General features: G+C 54.6%; 2 protein-coding genes across 9 annotated transcripts; one reads left to right on the top strand and one right to left on the bottom strand.

Annotated features, from left to right (window-relative positions):
- Window positions 1-16,675: 16,675 nt before the first annotated feature.
- Window positions 16,676-19,386, top strand: COPS6 (COP9 signalosome subunit 6). Its single transcript, XM_027610096.1, has 10 exons — window positions 16,676-16,834; window positions 17,056-17,181; window positions 17,393-17,524; window positions 17,869-17,957; window positions 18,056-18,118; window positions 18,401-18,448; window positions 18,521-18,635; window positions 18,728-18,820; window positions 18,911-19,011; window positions 19,122-19,386. The coding sequence occupies exons 1-10, from the start codon at window positions 16,711-16,713 to the stop codon at window positions 19,260-19,262; spliced, it is 1,032 nt and encodes a 343-aa protein (XP_027465897.1). The 5' UTR covers window positions 16,676-16,710; the 3' UTR covers window positions 19,263-19,386.
- Window positions 19,387-20,286: 900 nt separating this feature from the next.
- Window positions 20,287-27,742, bottom strand: MCM7 (minichromosome maintenance complex component 7). 8 transcript variants are annotated; one of them, XM_035722006.1, is made up of 16 exons: window positions 26,582-26,641; window positions 26,402-26,495; window positions 26,227-26,306; window positions 25,762-25,926; window positions 25,470-25,594; window positions 25,214-25,394; window positions 24,770-24,907; window positions 24,314-24,463; window positions 24,012-24,126; window positions 23,790-23,921; window positions 23,439-23,522; window positions 22,785-23,178; window positions 22,410-22,493; window positions 21,694-21,877; window positions 20,802-20,911; window positions 20,287-20,656 (listed from the first exon to the last, which is right to left on the bottom strand). In XM_035722006.1, the coding sequence occupies exons 4-16, from the start codon at window positions 25,894-25,896 to the stop codon at window positions 20,455-20,457; spliced, it is 2,034 nt and encodes a 677-aa protein (XP_035577899.1). In that variant the 5' UTR covers window positions 25,897-25,926; window positions 26,227-26,306; window positions 26,402-26,495; window positions 26,582-26,641; the 3' UTR covers window positions 20,287-20,454. The 8 variants fall into 8 exon arrangements, 7 of the variants coding, with proteins under 7 accessions (XP_035577899.1, XP_035577894.1, XP_035577900.1 ...); XR_004819341.1 differs by lacking the exons at window positions 26,402-26,495; window positions 26,582-26,641 and adding an exon at window positions 27,501-27,742 and having other exon boundaries at window positions 21,694-21,906; XM_035722001.1 differs by lacking the exons at window positions 26,402-26,495; window positions 26,582-26,641 and adding an exon at window positions 27,501-27,737.
- Window positions 27,743-27,744: the final 2 nt, after the last annotated feature.

The raw sequence follows: 27,744 nt of genomic DNA, 5'->3' as shown, positions 1-27,744 counted from the left end.
ATCACCATAATCAATTTGAGAACATTTTCACCACCCCAAAAAGAGACCCCATACCCTTTGGCAGTCATTCCCGTCCCCCTAATTCCCTCAGCCCCTGGCGACTACCAGTCTACTGTCTGCCCCTCCGGGTTTGCCTAGCCTGAACATTCCACGTGAATGGGATCGCCATAGCACAATATGTGGCCTGCTGTGTCCGGCTTCTTTCGCTTCTCAGGACGATGTCAAGCTTCGTTCAAGTATGTTGCTGCCTGAGGGGCGCCTGGGCGGCTCGGTTGGTTGGGCGACTGCCTTCGGCTCAGGTCATGATCCCGGAGTCCCGGGATCGAGTCCCGCGTCGGGCTCCCTGCTCAGCGGGGAGTCTGCTTCTCCCTCTGACCCTCCCCCTTCTCATGCTGTTTCTCTCTCTCTCTCTCTCTCTCTCAAATAAAAAATTTTAAAAAAATCCTAAAAAAAAAGTATGTTGCCGCTTGAGTCTATACTTCATCCTTTTTAATAGCTGAATAGCACTCCATTGTATGCATTTACCAGTCTGTTCATTCTTTTCATCCACTGGGGGGCATTTGGGTTGTTGCCACGTTTGGGCTATTAGGAATAATGCACGATGAACGTTGTGTACCAGCTTTTGTCTGGACGTATGTTTTCATTTCTCTTGGGTATATATACTCAAGATAGGAATTTCTGGGTCAAATGCTTTATTTAGCCTTCTGAGAGAATGCCAGATGGTCCTCCCAAGTGGTTGTCCCATGTTACATGCTCGCCAGCAATTATAGGCTTCTGATTTCTCTGTATCCTCAACGACACTCGTCACTATCCTTTTTATTATAGCAGTTCTACTGGGCGCGAAGTGGTCTCACTGTGGTTTGATTTGCATTTCTCTGATGGCTAGTGATGGTGGGCATCTTTCCACTTGCTTTGTATGTCTTTTTTTTCCTAAGGATTTTATTTATTTATTTGAAAGAGAGAGCACAAGCCGGGGGAGGGGGGGCAAGGGGCAGAGGGAGAGGAAGAAGCAGACTCCCTGCCGAGCAGGGAGCCCAACACAGGGCTCAATCCCAGGACCCTAAGATCATGACCTGAGCTGGAGGCAGATGCTTAACTGACTGAGCCACCCAGGCGCCCCCATTTGTATGTCTTTTTTGGAGAAATGTCTATTCAGACCCTTCGCCTGTCTTTTAATTGGTTGACTTTTTATTATTGAGTTGTAGGATATGTTCTAGATGTAAGCCTTATCAAATATGCCTGATTTACAAAAATTTTCTACCATTCTATAGGTTCTCCTTTTACTTTTTTTTTTTTTTAAGATTTTATTTATTTGGCAGAAACACAGCGAGAGAGGGAACACAAGCAGGGGGAGTGGGAGAGGGAGAAGCAGGCTTCCCGCTGAGCAGGAAGCCCGATGTGGGGCTCAATCCTGGACCCTGGGATCGACCTGAGCCAAAGGCAGACACTTAACGACTGAGCCACCCAGGCGCCCAGTCCTTTTACTTTCTTAATGGTGTTCTTTGAAGCCGGAAGGTTTTAATTTTGGTGATGTCCAGTTTGTCCATTTCTCTTTTGGTTCCTTATGCTTTGGGTGTCTGTATTAGTTAGGGTTCTCCAGAAAAAAAGAAACAATAGGATATAGAGAGATATAGAAGAGGGGATTTATCATGGGAAATGGCTTACGCAATTGCGGAGGTCGAGCTATGCCATGATATTCTACTTGCAAGCTCTACAACCAGAAAAGCTCCTGGAATAATTCATTCCGGGTCCAAAAGGCTGGTGTAATTCCCGGAGTCTGAAGGCCTGGGAAGCAAGGACAGCCCCGATGTCAGAGGGCAGAGGATGGATGAGCGGGAGGGAGGGAGGAGAGGGAGAGAGACAATGCACCTGTTCTCTGCTTTTTGGTTCTGTTGAGGCCCTCAACCGACAGGATGATGCCTGCTCACATTGGTGAGGGCAGATCTTCTTTACTCAGTCTGTTTGAATGCTAATCCCTCCATAACCACCCTCACAGACACACCCAGAAACAATGTCTTACCAGCTCTCTGGGCATCCCTTAGCCCAGTCACATTGCCACGTAAAAGTAACCATCCCGGTGTCCTATCTAAGAAACCGTTGCTGGTGGCAATGTAAAATGGTACAGCCATCCTGGAAAAGTTTGGCCGTTATGTAGGGGTTCCACGAATGTATACATGTGCTAAAATTAATAGAACTGGAAAACAGAAGAAAAACTGTGCGATCATTTTTTTAACGATTTTATTTATTTATTTGAGAGAGAGAGCACATGAGAGGGGGGAGGGTCAGAGGGAGAGGCAGACACCCTGCTGAGCAGGGAGCCCAAGGCGGGACTCGATCCAGGGACCCCAGGATCATGACCTGAGCCGAAGGCAGTCGCTTAACCGACTGAGCCACCCAGGCGCCCTGCGTGATCATTTAAAAAAACTTTTTTTCTTTAAAGATTTTATCTATTCATGAGAGACAGGGAGAGAGAGAGAGAGAGAGGCAGAGGCAGAGGGAGAAGCAGGCTTCCCGCTGAGCAGGGAACCCATGTGGGGCTGGATCCCAGGACCGCGGGATCATGACCTGAGCCGAAGGCAGACGCTTAACCGACTGAGCCACCCAGGCGCCCTCATTTTAAAACATTTAAAAATTTAAAGTAACTACTTCATGGATTGGTGAGTAGACAAAATAATGTATGTGCGGTGCAGAAAAGAGCGCGCTTGATGTGTCCCCATGTTCCCGGGCAGGCTGATGTGGTGAGCCAGGAAGCACTTTCATGGGAAAGGCGGGGCTGGCAGTCAGGGGAGGTGGCTTGGGAGGCCCTGGGAGGGGCTGATCAGAGGGGTACCGAGCCGGGGACGGGGACCCGTGGAGCCCGCGCGTCCTGCCCCGCCCTGCGCGCGTGGGGAACCTGGGGACCGGCGCGCCGGCCCTCCCCTGCCAGACCGGCCTGTAGCCCCGCGGGGCCGGGGGTGGGGGGGGTGGGGGGAGGTATGTCCTCCCCAGCAACCCCTCCGCCCCCCGCCGTCCGGGCAGTGCAGGGACTCGCGCCTCTGGCCCCTCCGACCTCGCGAGGCTGCAGACTGTGGCGCCGGCTCCTCCGGAGCACAGCCGTCTTCCTGGGTCCCATGATCCCCGGACGCTGCCCAGGGAGGATCAGGAGGTTGGGGGCGGGGCCTGCAATGCTCAGGTTCCTTACACACCCCACCCCCACCCGAGGGTGATTTCGATGCACAACCAAGTTTGGGAACCCCGACTTAAATCCTCTTTCCGGTCAGTTGGCAATCCACAAGGTGGATGCTCCCGTGGAGGTGGGAAAGCACAGTGTGCTCGCTTTCCTGGCCTGTTAATCCAGTCCTTTCCCTGCCGCTGCACCCCCTTTGTAGAGGTTTCCGGACCTCTGAGTCCCAGCGGCCAGAGACTGGGAGCTCCTTCTCTCAACCCGTCACTGGAGGGCCAGACAAGCTGGCTTACATGCTGGCAGTGGGCCAGGTGGGGGGTCACAGCCACAGAGAAGAAAGGCTGAGGCTGAGAGGCCCGCTGGGGTGAACAGCAGGATTTGCTGGTCCTCTAACCACTGAAGTAAACTCACCAAAGCAGGAAGACTGGCTCTGCTGGCCAATGTGGCGTCCCCTGAGGGGAGACCAGGCTGCAGGGCGGAGAGAGGGGCATCTTTCATGGTGGAGAAACTCGGGTGGGCCGATCCCCCACTGGAGAGGGTCTGCGGACCAGGTGTGTAGGGGAAGGAGGGCAGGTGGCGGAGGAGAGGGTGCCCCCAGGAGAATGGCGGGAGACCCCGGTTAGGGTCAGATGGGAAAGGGCCTTTCATGGCAAGCTGAGAACTGGCTCACTTTCCCCCCAGGTAGCAGGAAGTCAAAGGAGGTTTACAAGCAAGTTGATTCTGTGAAAACCAAGAGGGTGGTTGGCTTAGCTGAGTACCAAGATACAACGGGCCTGACCACAAAGCCACTGGAGTCTGAGGCTGTGGGGGTACAGTGTGGGAGGTGAGAGTCTCCCTCCATCCCAGGAGGGACAGGTGGGGAGAATCACGCTTGGTTTGGCCACCAGGCTCGGAGGGCAGGGGGCTGGGAGGCAGCAGAGGCCAGCGGGTGCTCATGGAAAACCGGGAAGGGCTATGCCAGGGAGAGGAGACCAAGGCGGGGCAGGGTCAGCGGCCAGGAGGCGAAGCTGCTGAGAGACAGGTTTGGACCAAGGGTCACGTTGTTGGGAGGTAAAGGCCTGACCAGAGAGGGAGCTGCCAGCCCTGGGGGCTGGAATGTTCAGAAAGAGGCCGGGTGTTACCATAGAGGCTCAAGCATCATGTGAAAGGTTGCACATTCATTATTCAGTTAATATTTACTGAGCAGCTGCCTGGGCCCTGGGGTAGACCTGCGGGTACAGCAGGGAACCCAACGGTCCCGGGAGCCTCTGTTCATATGCGGCCAGAAATAAGAGGTCAGCAAAGAGCAGGGGCTGAGGCAGGAGAAAGTCAGATCCAAGAGGTAAGGGGATGGCTTCCCTGTCAACTTGGCCAGGTGACAGTCTCCATTCAGTCAAACACTGATGGAGGGGTAGCCACGATGTGTAGTTTGTCCATGTGATCAGAGCTCTAAGCACAGTCATCCTTGGTAATCTAGGTGGGACTCATTCAGTCCATTGAAAGGCTCAGAGCAGGGGCGCCTGGGTGGCTCAGTCGTTGGGCGTCTGCCTTCGGCTCAGGTCATGATTCCAGGTCCTGGGATCAGGCCCTGCGTTGGGCTTCCTGCTCGGTGGGGAGCCTGCTTCTCCCTCTCCCACTCCCCCTGCTTGTGTTCCCTCTGTCGCTGTGTCTCTGTCAAATAAATAAATAAAATCTTAAAAAAAAAAAAAAAAGAAAGGCTCAGAGCAGAGCTCCTTTCCCAGAAGAAATTCCACCTGTGGGCAGCAGTTTTAGCTTGAGCCGGAGTTGGGCCTGCCCCTCCTGATGGCCTGCCTTGTGGATTTCAGACTTGCCTAGCCAGCCCCCTGCAATCAACTAAGCCACTCTGTTGCAAGAAAGCTCTCCTCCTGTGTCTCTCCCCAGACTGACCTGGAGGGCGTGTTATGTACCGGCTGGCAGCCCCCGGTTGGAGGTTTGACCAGCTCCCTGAGTGAACCTGAGCCACAGGAGGGCTTCAGCAGAGTGACCATGGTCTGTGGTCTGACCCCCACTGACAAGGGCTCACTCTGGCGCCAAGGAGTCGTGTTGGAAAGCAGCAAAGAAAAGTCAGGATTAGGAATGAAATTGATGTGTCCTAAACATGGGCTGTTCCTTTGTTATGGAGCTGTAACTGGAAAGGCAACAGGGACTTGGTGTATTTATTGAGTTGTTTATTTTGAGTGAATAGCATAATGAACTCAAAATGTGATCAAGTCCTGATGGAACTGAGACACATTTTTTTTTTTTAAGTAGGCTCCACACCCCACATGGGGCTCAAACTCATGACCCTGAGATAAAGGGTCACATGCTCTACTGACCAAGCCAGGCAGGCGCCCTGGAATTGAAACAAACTTTTATCCAATCAGATCCTTGACTTCATGGGCATTACCTATCAAGCCATTTCCTACTGTCTTGACTTCACAGACTGTTCTTGGAATGCTACCTTACCACAAACCTAACAGATCCTTTGATGGGCAGCCTAATCGCCACTGAGACTCATTGTTCAGAGATGGTCCGTGTCTGCATAGAACCAATACAATGGGTTTGAGAGTCAGGTATTCTTAGCCGTGTCCCTTGACTTGCTGTAAGTGACCCTTTGGCAAATGACTCACCTCTTAAGCCTCAGTTGTCACTTCTGTGAACAGGAGTTACTTGATAAGAGTTTTGTGAGGCTTAAAAGCCAGCACGTGGGGCGCCTGGGTGGCTCAGTTGGTTAAGCGACTGCCTTCGGCTCAGGTCATGATCCTGGAGTCCCGGGATCAAGTCCCGCGTCGGGCTCCCTGCTCAGCAGGGAGTCTGCTTCTCCCTCTGACCCTCTCCCTTCTCATGCTCTCTCTCTTTATGTCATTTTCTCTCTCAAATAGATAAATAAATAATCTTAAAAAAAAAAAAACCAACACACAGCCAAGGGTTTGCCTAGAAGGCTGCGCGAAGTGTGTGCTCAGGACGTGTTACTAATCATTCATACCAGTGGGAGGATCTACCAGGAGCAATTCATGGCTTAGAGAGACACCAGACAGGTCCTGTGGTGTCTTTCTAGACAGAATGGATATCCCTCGAGTCATTTTTAAAGACCATTTATAGACTCTTTCAGATTAATCTCGTCTGCTATAAGAGGAATTCCCAGTTTTGATATACTTTTGAGCCATCATAAGACATCTGTCTTTAACATGCCCTAAATTTCCTCAAAAGATAGACTCCACAGTTGCAGAATATGATTCAAATATTTGTTAGCCTTTTTTTGTTAAAAAAAAGGGGGGATTTGGGGTACCTGGGTGGCTCAGTCGGTTAGATGTCTGCCTTTGGGTCATGTGATCCCAGGGTCCTGGGATCGAGCCTCACATTGGGCTCCCTGCTCAGCAGGGAGTTTGCCTCTCCCTCTCCTTCTGCTCCTCTCCCTGCTCATTCTCCCTCTTTCTGATAAATAAAATCTTTTTTTAAAAAATGGGATTTAGGGGTGCCTGGGTGGCTCAGTTGTTAAGCGTCTGCTTTCAGCTCAGGTCATGATCCCAGGGTCCTGGGATCAAGCCCCGCATCGGGCTCCCTGCTCGGCAGGAAGTCTGCTTCTCCCTCTCCCACTCCCCCTGCTTGTGTTCCCTCTCTTGCTGTGCCTCTCTGTCAAATAAATAAATAAAAAATTTAAAAAAATGGGATTTATTGCATACACCAAGCACAATACACTTTGGGACAATTTTATTTTATTTTAGTTTTTTTTTTTAAAGATTTATTTATTTGACAGCACACACAAGCAGGGGGAGAGGCAGGCAGAGGCAGAAGCAGGCTCCCTACTGAGCAGGAAGCCCGATGCAGGACTCGGTCCCAGGACCCCAGGATCATGACCTGAGCTGAAGGCAGATGCTTAACAGACTGAGCCACCCAGGTGCCCCTGGGGCAATTTTTAAAATTGTGGTAAAATATACTTAACATAAATTTTACCATTTTTATGTGTATAATTCAGTGTCATGAAGTACATTCCCAGTGTTGGAGTCTTTTTGGTACACCAAACTCACCAGGTTTTCCTGAAGTATGAGTTTGGATGACTGAATACTCCTCCCATTTCAGGACAGTTGCAGGCCCTCCCTGGCTCAGGGTTCCTAAATAATCCTAACTCGTATAACAGAGAGACTGTATGTGAGATGGAATCCAAACTGCCTGGAGGCTATCTCAAGCCTTCCCCTAGGTGAACTCTCAGGTGCTTGGTAAGGTCCCTCTTTTCTTTTTTTCTTTCTTTCTTTTCTTTTTTTTTAAGATTTATTTATTTTACAGAGAGAGAGAGAGTGCGCGCGCGCACTCTGGAATCTCTGGTGTTGAGAAAGCTGTGAGCAATTCCTGAAGGCTTTTCCGCACTCACATTTATATGGTTTCTCCCTAGAACAAATTCTCTGATGTCAGTGAGGTGTGTTCTGCCTCAAGGCTTTTCCACAGTCGCTGCACTTAAATGAGTTCTCCCCATGATGGATTTTCCAGTGCTGAGTAAGGGCTTCTCTCCAGCATGTTTTCTCAGATGCCAGAAGGTGGGGCTTCTGATGCAGGTTTTCCCACAATCACTACATAATAGGATTTCTTTAGTCTGGGGATTTTCTGATGCTTACCAATGGCTGAGCAACCTAATTTACATTTCTTTTTTTTTTTTTTGATATTTGTTTATTTATAGGTGGGCAGGGGCAGAGGGAGAGAGAATATTAAGCAGACTCCCCACTGAGTGCAGAGCCTGATGAGGGGCTCGATTTCATGACCCAGAGATCACGACCTGAGCCAAAACGAAGAGTCAGACCCCCAACCGACTGTGCCACCCAGGCACCCCCCAATTTACATTTCTTATCAGATCTTTCTTTCTTTCTTTCTTTTTGGTATTTAAAAATTTTTTTAAGATTTTTTTTTTTTTTAAGTAGGCTCCATGCCCAGCGTGGAGCCCAACACAGGGCTTGAACTCACAGCCCTGAGATCAAGACCTGAGCTAAAATCAAGAGTTGGATGCTTAACCAACTGAGCCACCCAGGCACTCCCCAGGTTTTTTTTTTTTTTTTAAGTAGGCTCCATGCCCATTGTGGGGCTTGGACTCATGAGCTCGTGATTGAGAGTTGCTCTACCAGCTGAGTCAACCAGACATCCCATAAGATCGTTCTTCTTATGAGATATTGACATTTCTATCGGCTTTCTTAGGATTACAGGCTTTTTCTCCAATGGGGGGTAGCTTCCTGGGGATGCCTTGTTGCTGGGCTCGGACACGACCTGGGGGAAGGGGATACTTTTCTCTCTCGTGGAATTCTGCTGCTATTTCTAAACAGCTCGGAGATGTAGAATACTCATCCAGTCTTCCATTTATACCTGCTGCTTCACAGTCACCCCTTCCTGGAGTGCTCAGCTTCTTCCCAGTTGTCAAGTCTTGGTCTAAGAGAACAGAAAATAGAAAAGGCCAGTGCCATCAATCTCTGTGGTAAAGAAAAGAAACATTCCACAAAAAGTCCAGAACAACTTACACGACTCTGAGATAAATGGGCAGGCAGCCTGGGCATGGGAAGCAGACAAAGCCTCAGTGAGAATTCTGCCTCCACCACTGAATTGCTTGGAGGCCCCGAGTCTGGTTCCTCACGCCCTAGTTCACAGATTCTTCTGGGTACAGAATGTATGTGAAAGCCTCAAGCACTGCACATGACATACTAAGTTGCCATATTAATTCAGTGAACAGTAGCTGGTGTCATCTCCCAAAAGCACTTGCTGGGGCACCCGGCTGGTTCAGTCCATGGAGCGTGTGACTCTTCATCTCGGGGTTGTGAGTTCGAGCCCTACGTTGGGCGGAGAGGTTACTGAAAAAAATAAAAACAACAACAAAAAGCACTCGCTACGTACATTCTCCTTCACAGATGGCTCAGTGTGGGTTTCTGGCAGCTGCCGAGAAGAGGAAGAGGGGAGTTTAAGATTGCCCCTGTGGGGGCGCCTGGGTGGCTCAGTTGGTTAAGCGACTGCCTTCGGCTCAGATCATGATCCTGGAGTCCCGGGATCGAGTCCCGCATCAGGCTCCCTGCTCAGCGGGGAGTCTGCTTCTCCCTCTGACCCTACCCCCTCTCGTGTTCTCTCTCTCTCAAAAAAAAAATCTTTAAAAAAAAAAAAAAGAATGCCCCTGTATCCCACACTCACAATCAACATCCCTTCCATGTTCTTAATGATTCCATCCTCTGCTAACCGCATCTCCCCTAGGAAGATACTTCCTCCAGCCATGGCCTGTCTTACTTCCGCCTGCCCCCACAGCCAGCCACATGTAATCCACGTTTTGTCACTACCTGTGGTCTCTGGGTGAAAGAGGGATGCCATCAACACATTGGAAGCAGTAACCCACTTGGAGTAGTGGAGAAGGGCCCAATTTGATAAAGAGAATTGAAGAATAAGCCTCATCTCCTACTTCCAATTAAATCTGCCTGTAAAATAGATCTTGCCGTTATTCAAGATGCTCTACCATAGTAGGTTACATAATGGCCACACAAAGGTGTCAAGCCCTAATCCCTGGAACTTGTAAATGTTATTTTATTTGGAAAAAGGATCTTTATAGATCTAATTAAGGAATTTGAGATGAGATCAGCCTTTTATTTTTAACTGTGGGGAAAATGAACCCAGAGCTCTTGTGCTTGATCCCATTGAGGTGTCACTCCTATCACATGAACTAGGAGGATATTCATAGAAGAAATGAAGGCCCAGAGGATTGCTGACCATGTGGACTCAGGAGGAGAATCCCCTTAAGGTAATTACGGTGAGTAGAAGGAGCTCAGCTGGGACAGAGGTCTCCAGCAACTGAAACTCTCTCACATATCTCTATTTTCACCCTAATAACAGAAATCAAAGAACTAAAAAGAACCCTCAGCTTTCAGAATAGGGACTATAAATTCTTTACCGGGAAAGGGGTCCAGTAAAGACTGATGATCAACCCACGGTTACCATTCTGGTTGGCAGGAGGACGATGCTGGGATGTGAAGGGGATGAAAGCTCACATCACGGGTGGCCCTTTGATGTGCAGAAGGAGGCTCTGGAGTCTGCTCTTTGTACTTTAATAATCTTCTGCCAGATTCCACAGAGCGCACAAGTAGCTCTTAACGCTTGTTGACATTTGTAAAGGCTTCTTCAGACAAATCAAGGTAACCCACTAACTGTAGCAGAAAACATGGTTAATTTCCAGTGACTTGCCTTCTGAAGGAGAACAAGGCCTGAGTTATGTTCTTCTCGGCCTGTTTTGTTTGTTTGTTTTAAAGATTTTATTTATTTATTTATTTGACAGAGAGAGACACAGCGAGAGAGGGAACACAAGCAGGGGGAGTGGGAGAGGGAGAAGCAGGCTTCCCGTGGAGCAGGGAGCCCGATGCGGGGCTCAATCCCAGGACCCTGGGATCATGACCTGAGCCGAAGGCAAATGCTCAACCGACTGAGTCACCCAGGTGTCCGGCTCATATTTTTAAATTAGGAAAATCCATTATTTCATCTAAAAACTGAATTTTGGTTTCTGCAGTTTTCCCCAACTTTATTATAAGTGTATCCACTAAATTGCATGTTGCTGCATTTCACCCTGGCAGCTGGGCCACCCCCGTGCCCAGCACCCCATCCTCACTGCCAGCCACTCCGGGCTGTAGCAGGAACCGGGTGCTGCAGCTGGGGGGGAGCGAAGCCCAGAGGACACTCGGGCTATTGGCTTATGCGGCACTGGCCAAAGGCGACTGTCGGGACACCCTGCCTGGCACAAAGGAGCAGTGTCTCTCCTAGGGCCACCCGTGACGGCCCCCTCCAGGCCCATGTTAATGAAAACGACTGGTCTTGTTGTTGGGCTGGGACTGGACAGGCCTCCTGAGTCGGTCACTTTCGGTAGCGCCCCCATCAGTTGCAGGTCACCGAATCCCGGTCTCAGGCGCTGGCCTCGCTGGCCTCCCATCCACACAACCTAGTCATCTGTGCACAGGCCCCGTCTTGTAGGCACTTTCTCCACCACCGTCACACACACACACACACACACACACACACACACACACACACACACACAACCTAGTCATCTGTGCACAGGCCCCGTCTTGTAGGCACTTTCTCCACCACCGTCACACACACACACACACACACACACACACACCCTCCCCTCACTGCCCGGGAGGATGGGCTGAGAGGATAAGGTGCTCACTCTTCATGTAGGCCAAGAATTGGCCAGAGAGTACCATCTATAAAGAAACTTGTTAATTTTCTAACTGATTAAGGCTCTGTGGGGCCACAAAGATAAATGGGCCCAGGTGCCTCCCCACCTAGAAGTTACAGTCTAGAACACGAGGGCGAGCAGTGGCAGGACTGCAGGAACTAGCCGACCGAGCGGATCCCGGTGTCCTGAGAGTCAAAAAATGACTCTCTCTTCGGATCCTCCGGTTCCCTCATCCTGGGCACGGCATTGCTTGCCAGGTGCTCTTGTTTCTCCCTCTGCGAGATCCCCATACCAACCTCTTCCTCCCACTGCTGACCACCCCTCTGCAACCGCGGAGCCCACTGGGCCCTTCCAGAAGCCCGTTCTCCCCAGCCCTGACCCTTCCCATCGCCGGGCCTCCGGCTTCAGAGAGAATCGCTCTCTGATCTGACTTAACTTCCTGACCTGTAACCTAACCCACAAGGTATGCACATCTCTCTCATCTCCTGACCGCAGGTCGTAGAGGAGGAAACTTGCGCGCGGTTGCCGCAGAGCATCCTAGAGGAGCCCGACAGCCAGCTGCAGGCATGCCTGGGGGGGACGAGCAGCAGCAGCGGGGACAAGTGCCCGGGTCACACCCACGTGTGGCTGCTGGGAGATGACCTGTGGGAGAAGGAGGGCAACTCCCTCCCCCTAAAAGAAGCAGTGAGGCTCTGGGCTCCAGCGCAGCCACATCTGCCCACACGGCCGCTCACGGGGCACGGCCGCTCACGGGGCACGCCCGCACAGGGGCTGTGGCTATTTATCCAAAAGCGAAAAATTCTTGGCGCCTGGGTGGCTCGGTCGGTTAAGCATCGGACCCTTGATTTTGACTCAGGTCATGATCTCAGGGTCGTGAGATTGAGACCAGCGTGGAGCGTACTTAAGATTCTCTCTCTCCCTCTGCGCGCCCCCCTCCCTGCACCGCTCTCCCCGCCCCCGCTCACTCTCCCCCTCTCTAAAAAAAAAAAAAAGAAGAAAAAGAAAAATTCATTTGCACAAAACCCGCATGAATTTTTGCCATAGCTGAAAATACTGCCTGTCGAGTGAGTTGAGCTCACCTGCAGCCCACCCACGGCACCCACAGCCCAGCTGAGGCTTCCCTGCCCTGCGGCTGTCAGTGGGACCCGCTGGTGGATGTGAGAGTCTAGTTCTTCCATTCCTCTAGCCTCAGAACAGCCTTCAGTACACACAAGGTGCGGCTGAGCCCCTAGCTGTGCCTCCCGATATATCCTGCCGGCCCGTGTGCGTGCTCGTGGGTGAGCAGGGGGCGCTCGGGCTCAGACCCACAGAGGAGAAAGTGGGCCAGTTTGCTCAGCAGCTGTGGCCCGGCAGTCCCATGAGCCCCAGCTCTGACTTGCATCCTGACTTTGGATTCTGCGATCTCTCTGCGCCCTGCCTCGCCCTCCCTTCCCCACTTCTCCCTGGAGTTAGTCTGGAGCGGCTACATGATAAGCACCTGTGAAGCACTGGGTCACAGCACTAACCCCTCCCCTGAACCCTGAACCCTGAACCCTGAACCTCAGATTACTGGCAGGAAGCCCTCAGCACGGTGATGCCCCAGAGCTGCCCTTGCCATAAGCAAGTGCCTGGTAAAGGAGTGACCCAAAGGAATTAGCACAGCGCTTCTGACCAAAAGGTAAGGATTAAGAGACTCCTCTTATTCCACGGCTTGCAGAGACTATCCCCGCGGTCTCAGGGCACTTGGTTTAAAGGGGATAGAGAACTGTGGAATCATGCATCCATTTCCAATAACAACTAAAATCTAGCTGGAGTATCGCCCTCATTCAGTTTGGGATCCGGGGGGGGGGGTCCCCAGTCACAATGCTCCCCATCCGTAGAGCTGTAGCAGAAGGACGTCCAGACGTCCTGTCTGTCCCTCTCCACAGCTTCAGCCTGCTCTGTCTCCACATGTCCAGGACTCCCGAGTGGTCCGATGCATCTCTTGGTCCTGCACCGGGCTGCTGGGCAGGAGGGGCCGGGCGAAGAGAAGAAACCGGCCTAGTGGTGGGGGTTCCTGCGCGAGGTTGGAGTGGAGGAGGGCCCTGGCTCCTGGGCTGGCCTTGGGACAAGCACAGGGTCTTGCCCTCAGGACCCAACTCTTAATAGGCCAGCTCCTGTCTCCACAGTGTGCCACTCAGCAAACCAAGTGGGTTAGAGCTCTTTTTTTACCCCCTACATCCACAGTCCTGGACGGCCCTGAAGCCGTAGAGATGGGGCAGCTTCCAGGTGAATCGTCCTGTAGGGTTGAGGCTGCAGCCTGAGGTAAGGCAGCTGAGGAACGCGGTCAAATCTCTCTCAGAGGAAACTCCAAGTGCATGAGCAATATTATTCCCAAAGCCATGCCTGGAGTGCAGTTGTGGCAGTGAGGATTCGTGTGGTCTCCTGCTGGTTGTCGTTGTAGCCCCTGACAAACGGGTTAGATGCCTTGGTCCTTGTTCTTGTAGGGGAGGACGTGCCTGAATTCCGCTGCCGGGGTCTGGACAAGGTTTGCAGTGGAGAAGCGAAGCTCAGGTGACCTTGCGTGGGGCCCGATGTCTTTGCTGCTTTTACACCTAAAGATGTAAGTAGGAACTGGTGTGTATATGCTCGCAATTTTCCAGTGCCTTAAGTATTAGAGGGGATTTTCCCATTCAGGGACTGCTGTATGTAGCGGGTGACAGTGGGACGTACAGATCGCCGAGCAGAGGGGGAGAAAGGGAAATCACAGCTGGACTCAGGTGCCGCCAGTGTCGGTGCAACAGCGCCACCTGTGGGACACAGCCGGCGGCATACCTGCTCGTGCAGAACTCCAGACCCTGGGGGCTTGGTAGCTCTGCAGCCTGATACCCCATCTTGGGGTGAATCAAGTCAAAGCTGATGAATAACAAGGTGGGAAGAGCCAACCCGGCCTCACTAGTAAGACAGGAGTGGTATATTTAAGAGCACACTCGGTCCGGCCCCAGAGGGGTTTTACATGAAGTGGCACTCCTGTTTTGGAAGAAACCTGAAACCAAGACGTGGATCGGCAGGGACTGGAAGTCTCAGAGTTTCCCCTGAATGCCTGGGCTTGGTTCGCTGATGGCTCAGCTAAGGTGAACCCTGTTGGGGGTGCACTGGCTGTCTGCTGCTGACCAGCTTCAGGGCCGGCTACCCAAAACTGAAAGCCAACGTCAGGGCTCTGCTCAGTGGGCAGAACTCAAAGCTGTTCTCATCGGAGATCTGGCTAGCCCTCCCCGCCGCCCCCCGACCCCCACCCCAGGAGCCTGGTTACATTTCGCTGACTTGGGCTGTCAGCCAATGACCTGGCTACTTGGTTTGCCACTTGAAGATGACAGAGGAGATGAAAGGCGCACGCTTTGGGGGCAGTGAACACACCTGGGCTCTGTCAGTCGAGTCACTCGTGTGCATGCTCATGGCAGAGACCTGGTCTCTGATAAGGCTGGCCCTTTTAAGATGCTGATCAAGCCTGCACTGCCCAGAAGCTCCCTCCCACACCTAAATCGACTCTACTGAACCTTCGACCCCTTCTAGGGGCTCTCCTGGTGCTGATGTCCCTGTTCCAGGCTGATCCCCTGACTTAGGCCACATCATTATCGCCCTTGAAGCTAAACTGTGTCATGTTTTAGGTTTTGCAGATCATCTACAGTCTGACATTGGGGTGCACAAAGCTTTTTCTCAAAAAAGCTACCCAACAATGGGTCAGTAGTCAAGGTGTTGGATGGACATTCTACACTCCCTACCATCCGCAGCATCTGAGTGCCAAGGGCTGGCACAGCCTCCTGCAGATCATCCTGACCTCCCTTACCTCCTCCTGGTCCACAGACCTTAGTAAGACATCCTGGTTGCTAAATGTCGCTGTTCCCTGAAAGTGTTTATCTCCTCCTGGTCAGCCATCTCTTGGGTAATGATCAGGATGAAAGGAGGGCTTTCTAGACTTGTTTTGAAAATTCAAGATTCTGCCCTGACCATTCCCCGGTATGACAGTTCTCTCCGCCCCCCCTTCCCCACACCATATGGCTACCCCAGGCCATCCCGATTGCAAACAAAAGGGAGCCTAGGGAATTCCAATCCTCTGGGTACAGCCCAGCCAAAAGGGAGCCTAGAGAATTCCAGCTTAATTCTGGTTCGGCCACTAGGATTCTCTTCATGGACTGACATAATGCTAGATCACGAAGACAATGACCATTCGACTGAGGGCACTGCTCTCCAGCTCCCCCACAGTGGCCCACGTGTGCTGTGGCGGGCTGAACAATGGCCCCCAAAGACAGCCAGGTCGCAATCTTTGGAACCTGTGAATGTTACTGTACAGGGAAAAAGGGATTTTGCAGATCTGATTAAGTTATGGATCTTCAGGTGGGGAGATTATCATGGATTTATGATTAAGTTAAGGATCTTCAGATGGGGAGATTATCCTGGGTCATCCCAGTGGGCACTACATGGAATGCCAGGTGTCTTTATAAGAAGGAAGCAGGGCGGGGGTTTTATTACAGAAGGCGATGTGACAAAGGGAACAGAGGGACAAAGAAAGAGATTTGAAGATGCTGCTAAAAGGCTGGACTTGAAGATGAGGAAGGTGGTAAACCAGAACACATCTCCGTACCTGCTGGTTGTGGGCACTAGAGTGACTCTGCGGGATCCGGACACAGGTGTCCACCTGCTTTCTGAGAGCCTACACTTTGGGTGTGGTACAGACACATATTAAAAGAGCCAGCCAGACAAACTGTAGGAGCAGCAAGAGGGGATAAAGCAGCGTACAACAGCTTGCTTGAGTGTAGGAATGTGGAGAGATCTGGAGAGGGCTAGGTTTGCCGGAAGCCAATTTTGAAAGGCTGCTGGAGATGGAGGACAGAGGGAGATTGGGAAGGGCTAGGGAGTGCTGGGAATGTTCCTACTACTGTAGGTAATACGGTATTTGGAAGGCGGCGAGGACACCAGGTGAACCGCTTCAAATTAACCATTCACTGAAAAACTATTTGGGTGCGTGTGTCAGGTATCGTGGGATGTGGGAGCGAGCGGGACGTGCGAGGGGAACTGCCGTGAGAGCCGGTGTGGCTGAAGCACGAGGACCAAGGGGGCAAAGCACAGGACAGGGCCAGCTAGCAGGCAGGGGCCGGATCCTGCAGGGCCTTGCACGCCGTGGTTAGGGGCTTGGGTTTTATTCTGAGGGCAAACACATGATTTTTCACTCCTTCTGCAACAGCCTTAGGAACTAGGCCGTTTTATCCCAATTTTACTGACGAGGACCGTAAGGTTGGGAGGGGACAGGGTTAAGTAATTTGTTCCAGTTCACCCGCGGCTGCAGGCGACAGGCGGGACCCAGGTCTTCCAAAGTCCGCCGGCTCCGGGACCGCCCGCCCCGCCCTCCGAGGCCCCGCGCCCACTGAGCATGCGCCGCCGGCCTACGGAAGCCGGCAGGGAGGGGGCGGGGCCGAGGCTGGCGGGCGCGGGGAAAATGGCGGCGGCGGCGAACGGGACTGGAGGGAGCAGCGGGATGGAGGTGGATGCAGCAGGTAACGGGCCTCGCGGGGGCGGCCTCTGGTGACGCCCCTCGGGGAGCGACAAGGCCCCCCTGGGCTCCCGGGAGGAGTCAGCAGGCGGGACGGCAATACCGCTCCCTGGACTAACTTGCGGGAGGGATGTATGGCTCCGGCTCTGCCGTCTCCCGCTCGCAGCTCCGGGGCAGAACGTGCGGCCCCGACTCTCACTCGCCCTCCTTTGCCTCCACCCTCAGTAGTCCCCAGCGTGATGGCCTCCGGCGTGACGGGGAGCGTCTCCGTCGCTCTTCATCCCCTCGTCATTCTCAACATTTCAGACCATTGGATTCGCATGCGCTCCCAGGAGGGGCGGCCTATGCAGGGTGCGTGTTCGGCGTAATTCTCCCACCTCCTCTCCTTGGTCACCTCCCCCAAATAGGGGGCTTTGCCCCCTCCGTTCCTGAGGCCGGCTCCCCCTCCCCCAGGTCACCGTGTCTCCAGCGTTTGGTTCACACTGACCTCGACCCTTGGGCCGTAATGATGAGGGACAAGATTCCCGACCCTCATGTTTTCCATGTCGTTCTCTCCCCCCAGTGATTGGGGCTCTGATCGGGAAACAGGAGGGCCGAAATATCGAGGTGATGAACTCCTTTGAGCTGCTCTCCCACACCGTGGAGGAGAAGATTATCATTGACAAGGAGTATTACTACACCAAGGAGGAGCAGTGTGAGAGGGGAAGAGACTTGGGGGTGGGGGGGGAGGAGTGGGAGTAAGAAACAAAAGCAGAGTGGGGAAGATGGAGAGTGTTGGGAAGAAATAGGAGAACGGGACAAGGTGGGGGAAGGAGGAGAGTAGTGGAGAGGGTCTCAGAAAGAGAACACATTTAGGTACCCCCCGCCCCCCCTGCAAAGACAGTAAAGGATGAGAGAAGATATAAGGGATTAATTATTGTGAACGGAGCTGGGAGTTGAGCGGGGAGGGGAGAAGCTGATGAAAAATATACCAGGAGCTTCCAATGAAGGGAGGGTGGTTTAAAGAAATACCCTGTGCTTTGGCTCTTTCCTTTGCAGTCAAGCAGGTGTTCAAGGAGCTGGAGTTTCTGGGTTGGTATACCACCGGGGGGCCGCCTGACCCCTCCGACATCCACGTCCACAAGCAGGTACACAGGCTCACACGTGCGTGCTGGGGCAGAGCACGAGGGTGAAGGCAGGGAGCAAGGTGGGCCTTGACAGTCGCGTCCACCACCCCCTTTTCCAGGTGTGCGAGATCATCGAGAGCCCGCTCTTTCTTAAATTGAACCCTATGACCAAGCACACAGATGTGAGTAATACTGACCCCGGGCCTATCCCCTCCCGTCCTTTACCCCATCTCTGGTGGGTGGCATCGTCACCTGAGATGAATTCTCCCACTCAGCAGCTGTGTGACTTTGGGTTAGTCGTTGAACCTCTAAACTGCTTTTCACCTCACGTGTGAGATGGGGATTATTCTCACTTCAGTGGGTCCTTGGGAAGATTAGATGGGAAAAATCTACCGTGGAGAAGAGCCCAGCCCGGCTTTTGGCCTCTGGTAGCTCAGTAAGAGCCGTCTCTTGCTTCTTTCCAGCTTCCTGTCAGTGTTTTTGAGTCTGTCATCGATATAATCAATGGAGAGGTAATGCCCTGCCCTTCAGCCCTGCGATCCTGCTCCTGGCCTCTGCTTCTGACTCTGCCTTGTGCCCCGTAGGCCACGATGCTGTTTGCCGAACTGACCTACACCCTGGCCACGGAGGAAGCGGAACGCATTGGTGTCGACCATGTGGCCCGAATGACAGCCACAGGCAGCGGGGAGAACTCCACTGGTAAGGAAGGCTGGCAGGGCTGCCTTGGCCGTGGGGCTGGGAAGTCTGGCCCCGTGCGTTTCCCACCTTGGCCCACGCCTGTCTCCCTGCAGTGGCTGAGCACCTGATCGCGCAGCACAGCGCCATTAAGATGCTGCACAGCCGGGTCAAGCTCATCTTGGAGTACGTCAAGGCCTCCGAAGCGGGTAGGAGTGTCTCCCTGGCATTCGTACCACTTTTCCTCTCCCTCCTGGGGAGGTGACGGCATCACTAATGCACTCCTTTTGTGCCTTTAGGAGAGGTCCCCTTCAACCATGAGATCCTGCGGGAGGCCTATGCTCTGTGTCACTGCCTCCCGGTGCTCAGCACAGACAAGTTCAAGACAGACTTTTACGATGTGAGTATAAAACCCAGGCTGGGGAGGTGGGGCTTTTTTGTACGTCATTTCCGTAATGGCGGACTTGGGACGGTCCGCTGTTCCCCGGGCAACTGGTCTGTTCCTTCCAGCAATGCAATGACGTGGGGCTCATGGCCTACCTTGGCACCATCACCAAAACCTGCAACACCATGAATCAGTTCGTGAACAAGTTCAACGTCCTCTATGATCGACAAGGCATTGGCAGGCGGATGCGGGGGCTCTTCTTCTGAGAGGGTACTTGAAGGGACAACGCACAGGTCGGACAATGGCCCCACAGGGGAGGGGTGTCACACTCCTGTTAGAGAAACCTCCTGTTAATAATAAAAGGGGAGCAGCCCCTCAGCACCCCTTCCAGTGGCTTTGTCCTCTCTGTCGGGCACCACACAGCCTTCCCAACTTGGATCTTAAAAGGAGGCCCTTGGTTCCAGCCTTGCTCAGGCACGACGGCCTGCAGTGATGAGGAGCTCCCTGCCACTTGAGGTGATCCCATGTCTGGTCAGGTGGACGCATCTACGCTGAGCCAGAGGCTGCTCGCTTCCACCTAAGCGAGCTCTGTTCTCTGAGGTCTCCGTATGACAGCAGTGTGGAGACCAACCCTGTACACTTGACCGATGACCGATTCTCCAAGCTAAGTGAATTTGTCTTTTTCGGACACCCCAAAAGCTCTGATCCTGTGGGCCCTGTTTATTGCCAAGAGGAAGAGGTTTCTCTCACTGTGAATGTTCGCGGAGTGCTTACAACAGGGAGCTCGACGCCTAACCCGTGGGGCGCCTCACCCCCAGCAGGCAGAGGCTCCAGTGGCCGTACTGGGGGCCAGGTGTGAACGCGGGGACCGCTCCGTGTGGACCTGTGCGAGGTGTCCCGTCGCCCTGTGCCACCCTTCCACTCCCCGTCCTTACCCCTAAATAAAAGCTTTAGAGTGGGAATTAGGGACGAGGAAGGGTCTGAGGCCTTTCAAGTAGAAAGGGAGAGGAGGTGGCTTGGGGGCTCTGCGGTTCATACCGGCTCGGTCTCTCCACGGTCGGGGCGGGGCGGCACAGCAGGACCGAGAAGGGGACTGGAGTGGGGCTCAATCTTCCACCTCATCTCCGCACAGTGGGACTTACTGGGGACGCAGCAAGGAGTAACGGTGCCTGGCAGGTAGAGCGGGCACCTTACTTGGTAAATTTATGGAGTGGATGGGGTAAGACCAGCACGAAGGGAACAAGGTAAGAATCTAGAAAATTCCTAATACCCTGTTTGAATACAATAAAGCAATCTACAAACACTTTATTAGGAAAAACAATAAAAACAAATGCAGCTCAGGAGAAAGGAGGGGCTCCTCCTCTCCCCTCAGAGGCAGCACGAGCTCTTTCAAGGAAAGGGGGATGGTCAGCACATGGAACGCAGAGCCGACCCCAGTGTCTCAGAAGCTGGATGGCATCAGACAAAAGTGATCCGCGTCCGGGCGGCATTAACCTGCCAGACGTTTAGCTCCTCATACTCATCTAGAGCCGCCTGGAACTGGGCAGGTGTGAAGCCCCGGGATATGCAGCGCTGCTCGGCCTCTGCAAACCGCACACTTCGACCCTCGGAAACCAGCTCCCGGACGGTGGCAAATATCACGTCCGCCGGCCTCTGGGTCCTGAAGGGGACAATGGGGGGAGGGGGGTCAGAGGACCCTGGGCCTGTGATAGCATCCCGAGGCCAACACCACACACGTGCGGATGCAGGAGCCATGAGGCTAAGTAGTCGGGGCGGGGAAGTCAAGGGGCCTCGTGGCGGCTCACCTCGCCGTCTGCCCCTTGTCGCCCAGCAGAGAGTCTTTGGACATCTCCATGAGCCTGATGGCTTCGTTCACATCTTCCTTCTCCACCACGTCCACCATCCGCAGCCGCGCCTGCGGGGAAGGGAGGGAGAGATGGGCACGGGAGGAGGAGAGGGAACACCTCAGCCCCCGCCCCCCCCACCCCAGCTCCAGCTTTCAGGAGGGCGGCCCAGAAGACGCGCGGAGAGCCCCCCGGCCCCCCCGCCCGCCCAGCAGCCGCAGTGCGGGGCCGGCACTGTCAGACCGAGACAAGTGCAATGCGCGGGCAGCGTCCAGCAATTGCCCAAGTCTCCGCCTCGCAACGCTGGCCAGTCCCGGGGTTCCGCTGTCCTGTGAGGGAGACCGGACCCTTCGGAGCTCCCCTGGGCTCCCCAGCACGACAGACAGAGCAGGGGGAGCTTGGCCACGAAGGCGGCTGGCAGAGAGGTCGCGTCCCTGGGGCTCGGGAAGTGCTAGCTCAGCAGTAGGTCAGGTAATCACACTACCTGCACGAACAGCACTTTGGAGCCCCCGGGACTAAGGTCCAAGGTGTGTGGACAGAAGTGCAGGTTTCTAGCAAGGATCCAGGACCCAGGGAGCAAAGGTGACCGCCCCCCGCCCCCCGGGCCCCGTGAGGCTGGCTGGAGAAGCGGGAGCAGGTCTCTCCCTCCGGGGACGCCGTGCGTGCCCTACCGGAGCAGCAAGTACCCACAGTGCGGTAGCACGCAGGACCACTATCTGCACTGTCAGCACTTTAGCACCGGCAGGGCCTGAGCGGGAGGGAGGCGGCCTCGCGCGGGGGGGGGGGGGGGGGGGGGGGGGATGCAGGGGAGGGGGGGTGGGGGGTGGGGGGTGCGGACGGGGTGGGCGCTCACCAGAGCCGTGGACAGCCGCAGGATGGCCAGCAGGGTCCGAGCGGAAGTGTAGGTGGCGTCCTTGCTGGCCCAGGCCTCCCGCCTCATCTCCACGTACGCGGCCGTGATGTAGTCGGCCAGGGACTCCGGCACCGTGGGCTGCTGCTCCCTGCACATGGCGATGTAACGTCTGTGGAAGAGAAGGCTCGGAGGAAAGCGAAGGCTGAAAATTTACTGTTGAAGAAAACACGGAGGATGGGAGAGAGCACTTTCAAGTAGGAAAAACAAATTCGTTGGAACATCAGTGGTGGAGTTCTCCAGATTAGGTTTTCAGAAAAAGGATTTTACAGGAGTAAAACCATGGTCCAGCCCCCTCCCCCTAAAACTAGGACGGGGGGGGGCGGTGATACACATTTAGTGCCAGAGAACAGGGACAAGGGCAGGGGAACTGAGGGCTCCCTGGGACCCCCTGGAGCAAACAGATTAAGTACACGGAGCAGCGTCCTGCTACTCCTGGGATCCAGACCTGCCTCCACCCTGAGGTGGGCAGCTGGCCAGAAAGGTTCTGACGCCGGGTTCTTCTTGTGAGGCCACGGGGCGGGGGGGCAGCTGCAGACCCAGAGGGGGGCAGGGCGGTAGCGAAAAACACCCTGTTCCAGGAGACGCATACACAGCCCAAGCAGCTGCCACACGGGGGTGACGGGTCGGGCACACCGGCCTTGCCCCAGCTCTCCTACCTCATCAGCTTCATGTCCAAAGGCTCAAACTGGGCTGGGGGCTGGCGGCTATGCTGGTGCACGTAGGTGATGTGCTGGGCCAACCTGGGAAGAGTGGAGGCAAGTAGATGCCTTCTCCTGGGGGCTCCGTACCCCATGCCCCAGCTCAACATCTCTTCACAGCGGGGCAGGGAGGCTCTCCCAGGAAATCCTCCCCAGGATTTTAGTCCTGACCCCCCCATTTCCCTAAAGAGCCATGGACTAGCGCGCACAGTAAGAGGCGAAGGGTCTGGAGTTTCCACAAGCAGGGAACCGGAGGAGTTTCCGACCCCTTCTCCCTCCCTACAGATCACCGGGGGGAGGTGTGTGTGTCCTGGAGCACTAAGCTCTGCTCACCGTAGGTCATTGTCGCGGTCAGGCCGGTCTTGGATCAGCCAGAGGAGATCAAAGCGGGAGAGCAGCGCAGCAGGAAGCTGTATGTTCTGCTCGAGGCTGCGGCGAGGGTTGTAGCGCCCGTAGGCAGGGTTGGCGGCAGCGAGGATAGAACAGCGGGCGTTGAGCGTGGTGAGAATGCCAGCCTTGGCAATGGAGATGGTCTGCTGCTCCATGACCTCGTGGATGGCCGTGCGGTCGGCCTCGGCCATCTTGTCAAACTCGTCGATGCAGCACACACCCTGGTCCGCCAGCACGAGGGCCCCGCCCTCCAAGGTCAGCTCTCCGCTCACCGAGTCTCTCAGCACAGCCGCCGTGAGCCCCACTCCTGAAGAGCCCCGGCCCGTGGTGTACTGGCCTAAACGGCAGGATCAGGAACAGGAAAAAAGCAGACACGCTGAGGAAGGCCAAAGAACAAGGGAAGAAGCAAAAATAGGGCAAATGTTCAGGCCTGAACTGGAACCGCTCAACCAACCTACCAGGTCCAGGCCTTCCTGAGGCAGCTGAAAATCAAGTGTTGGCACCAGAACCACCTCCCCTCCCCAACCCCCTAAGAACAGATGAGCACGGGGCCCCACTGTCTGGTACACTCACCCCTCCCAGGGTTCAGTTACTCACTGCGGGGTGCCAGGCGATCAATGTAAGACAGGAGCTGAGACTTGGCCACACCGGGATCCCCCATCAGGCAGATGTTGATGTTGCCTGGAACAAGGGTTAAACCCCCATATGACCCTTCTTTCCACGCAAGCTGCCCAACGACAAATACCCATGAGGTCCTCCCCGATACCCCGCATTACTTCTCATCCCCCACCCCCGCCGTGCCCACGAAGCCCACATGCTGACTCTTTTACTCCGTGACAAAGCGATCACACATTTGATCTGTGTCACAGGACACTGGTCCTTGACATCCTTGCTCCCTCCCAACCGCCCCCTCACCGCCCCCCCCCCCCCGCCCCCGCCCCGCCTTACCCCTGATCTTCATGCCCCGAGGAGACTGGTCCACCCCTCCCACCAGCAGGAGCAGCAGAGCCTTTTTCACGTCTTCGTGCCCGTAGATCTCTGGGGCAATAGAGGCCGCCAACTTCTCGTAGAAATCGTCCTCTGTGGGCAAGTTTAGAGTACTTGGGGGCGGAATCGGGGGAGGGGTGCCAGGAAGAAATCCCCATTCCGAGGCTCCCCCAGGCCCCTCACCTGCAATCTGCCTCAGCTCCTCCCTGTTTAGCTCTCCAGCCGCAGACTCGTCGTCCTCACTCTTGCTCATCTTCATGACCCGATGGGCTTCCAGGTAGGTTTCAGAGAGGAGACCCTGGGGCAGGAAAACGCCAGGGTACGGATGAAGGCCCTTTCCCTTGCCCGCTCACCTGACTCCCTCAGCTCCTAACAAAAACTCTCTGTGCTACTTCACCGCTGCCGCCGACAGTTCCCTGTGTGGGGACGGCACAGCTGAAGGACAAAGGGAAATCCTCCCTCTTCCCTGCGAGCCCCCTTCCTACCTGTAGCACCTGGCGGAACCCGGTACGCAGGATCGGCAAGAAGATGCCAGTGACGCTGACGTGGTCCCCGGGCTGGGCGATCCTCGTGTTCTCACCCTCTACCAGCACGGTGATGCTACGAGGGATGTTTCCCACAGGCACCTGGTCACTCTACGGGGGAGCAGGCCCGCGGGCAAGAAGGCAAGAACGTGAACGAAGCCTGCGAGAACCTCACCTTCCAGGCCCAGGCATCCCACCCGCTACTTCTCAGCTCGGAGGAGCCAACAGGAGAAGGGAGCCCGAGATCTCCTTTGCCCCTTCCTAACTCAACAAAAGTTCAAGTTAAACCTCCCTCCTACCCTAGGTGACCTCTCTGCCTCAGCTTCTTTTGCCCTTTCTCTTCCACTCCGTGAGTGACTGTGAACCTGAGCGGACAGCTGAACTCCACCTTCCCTGGGCCACATACCCCAAACTCACATGTTCCTGCATCTTCATCTCCTGGAATTTGATGAATTTGGAACCACGTGTCTGCAGATACAGCCGCCCTCCTGAGCGGTTGGTCTGGCACTCTTGGCTCGGGCACATGATCAGAGGCATGAAAGTAGGGGACTGGATCTGGGATGCGAGAAAGGAAAGCAGAAGGAAACGCAGGCAGTCACCTGAGTCAGCACTTCCTCCTCATGGCACATACCATAAACTGCAAAGAGTGTCTTGACCCGGCCCGAGCTGATAATGATAGGAACCAAGAACACAAAATGGGATGGAAAAACCACCACAGACCAAAAAAAGAATGACAGGTGAACACATAGTCACCTTTCACAATGAACATGATAAATGACACGTAAATATCAGCAGACACAACAAATTCGGGGGAAAACCCCCACCAATTAAGCGTGTTCCTATTCCTTGCTCCGTACATACCGGCTGGTAGGTCTCCGCCCCACACTGGTCACAAGTGTAAGTGGCCACCACCATTCTGGGTTTGACTTCAGAGACACGAGTGACAATTCCACGCACAGTGACCAATTTCCCCACAGAGTCAGCCCGTACTTCCCGGATCACGCGAGGCTTGTTACTGCTTGGCCCTTGAAAGTACAGCTCACTAGGGGGAGAAAACAGTCATCGTTAAGATTCTGGAGAACAAATTCCCACACACTTCCCCACTGAGACCACTCACAATCTGCGCATGAGCTCGGGAGGGTACTGGTTCTGCGGGCTTCGGGCTGCCCCAGGGTCACGGCTCCGCTGCTCCATCATCAGCCGGTGCTCGATGTAAACATCCAAAACATCTTTGTTTACCACCTAAAGAAAAACAGAAAAAAAACCCGAGCGGCAGGATGAGGTAAGACCATAAAGGGCACCAGGCAGATATTCCTGCCCTCTTTCTGCCAGCTCAGAAAATCACCAGTATCCGAGAGGCTTCCCGAAAACAACTGTTCCTTGCCCTGTGTTTTTCTGCAACCACTCACCTCCCTCTCCTTGTACTGAGGCAGCAGCTCCTGTACAGCATCAGCAAAGAGCCTTGCGTAGCGCCTGGCGTTCTCACAAATCGAGTCCACCAACTCAGGGTCATCCTCAGCTACGTCGTCTAGGTCTATGTACATTGCCACTTGCTCCCGATGAGCCAGTCGAACCTGCCATAAGGAAGCGACAGCAACAGAGCCCTGTTTACCAGGCTCGGCAGTGTCCGTCACCCACAGGGGAGAAAGCAGCGTGAGACAAAGCAATACTCGCTTCTCAGCCCCCAAAAGACAGCCTACTAACTCCTCAAAACCACTCTGATCGTTATGCCATGTACAATCACATCCACTTACCAGGTATTAAATAGGACACTGAAGGGATCACCTACAATGTACGTTTACCGAAGTAAACCAGGCCACCTCTTATAACTCCTTAAGTAAGCACCCATTCCCTCCACTTTATCTTAGACTCACCAACTGGTTCCCATACTTGAATTGCTTCTTGCCAAATTCATCATCCTGGTAAAACTCTTGCAGGAATTTCTTAACCTTTTCTGAAAAGAAAATGTAAAATCACAAGAATCAGTCTTTCGGGTACTTTGCTGCAAAGCCCCTTGACACGAATCTAAAAAAACTCACTTTCACTTACAAAACGTATGAAGGAACCAGTTTACATGAACATCTAAGTAAGCCTTCGTAATTCTCCCCAAGTAGGACAGAACTTCTAACAAGTCTGTTCTTTCCTACGGAAGGAGAAGGGGCCCCGGGCGGTTAAGAGCATTACCCAACAACCCGCCCCCCCTCCAAGGAATTCCAATCTCTGGCTTACTTAAAAATCTCAGTACCCTTTCCCAAAGGCCTCTCACATCCCGCCACACACTCCGAACTCAAGGTTCTCAGCTTTTCTTCCCCGCGTAAGATTACCCCTTTTCTTTCGGTCTCCTCAGTCTCTCCACTAGGCCCGTCCTCCACCCCACCCCCTCTCCCGCCACTGCTTCCGCTCTTAGTAAACAAAGAAGCACATGGGCCCAGATGCAGCCGCCTCACAGCCCGGGATTCCTCCGCCCAGGGCGGGAGCCCGTCCGGCGATTGGCCGGCACGTCAAGGGCCACTCCGTCCCACTCCACCACCTCCTCTCTCGGGCTCCCGCGAAGCCCCCCAGTTCCAGGCACGCCCCCACCCTGAGCAGCTCTCCCCAAGGCCGCCGCGCGGAAGGACACTGTTTACACACGACCCCCCCCCCTCCCGCGACGTCGCGCAATTTCCGCCCGCCTTCACTTCCGCTTGGAGGTTGGCCTAAAATGGCCAATCCCGGCGCGCAGCGGCCCGGGCCCGCCCGCCCCCGGGACTCCGGCGCGTCTCCAGAGGACGCGGGCGCTCCGAATGCCTAAGGGCGCGGAGGCAGGCGGACCCGGGATGCCCGTCCCTGGGGACGGAAGACCCTTCGGGTCTCCTGAGGTCTTGGTCTCTCCTGGGCGCGACCCTGCCCTCTGGAGCCCCCAGCCCGGCTGTCCGCGCCTCCACCCCCGCGAGCCCCCACTCCTTCCCCAAACAAGATGACCGGCTCTTCGACCTCGGTGGCCCGCGCGCCTCCCAGGGCACCATCTGTCTCGACCCCGCTGCCTCCCTACCCTGCCTCTGGCCTCGCGCGCCGAGCCCGGCCCCCCCAGGACGCCGGCTCACACCAACAGGTGTTGGCCAAGAGGCTTCCCACGCAGGACGCTCCTCTGAAGTTTGCATATCCTCACCTTTCTCGAGCACGTAGTCCCGAACTGCCATCGCCCGTGAGGCAGCAGTTGGCGTGTTCGAAGCTCTCACTCGTGGGACAGCAGAAAGCGTCCGCGCGGCGGGCTACTGCAGACCAACCGAAATTGGCGCGAAACGTCGCGCCCCACGTGACCGGTGCCGCTGCGTGTGGACCTATCAGAAAGGAGGCCCTTCGCCCCTCCCACTCGCCCGCCTGTCCCAGCCTCGGCCAATCTTCGGGCGAGA

This window comes from Zalophus californianus, chromosome 10, assembly GCF_009762305.2.
Source record: "Zalophus californianus isolate mZalCal1 chromosome 10, mZalCal1.pri.v2, whole genome shotgun sequence".
In the NCBI taxonomy this organism is placed as follows: Eukaryota; Metazoa; Chordata; class Mammalia; order Carnivora; family Otariidae; genus Zalophus; species Zalophus californianus.
Note: the sequence above shows the minus strand (reverse complement) of the source record. Positions and strands in the feature narration are given on the sequence as shown.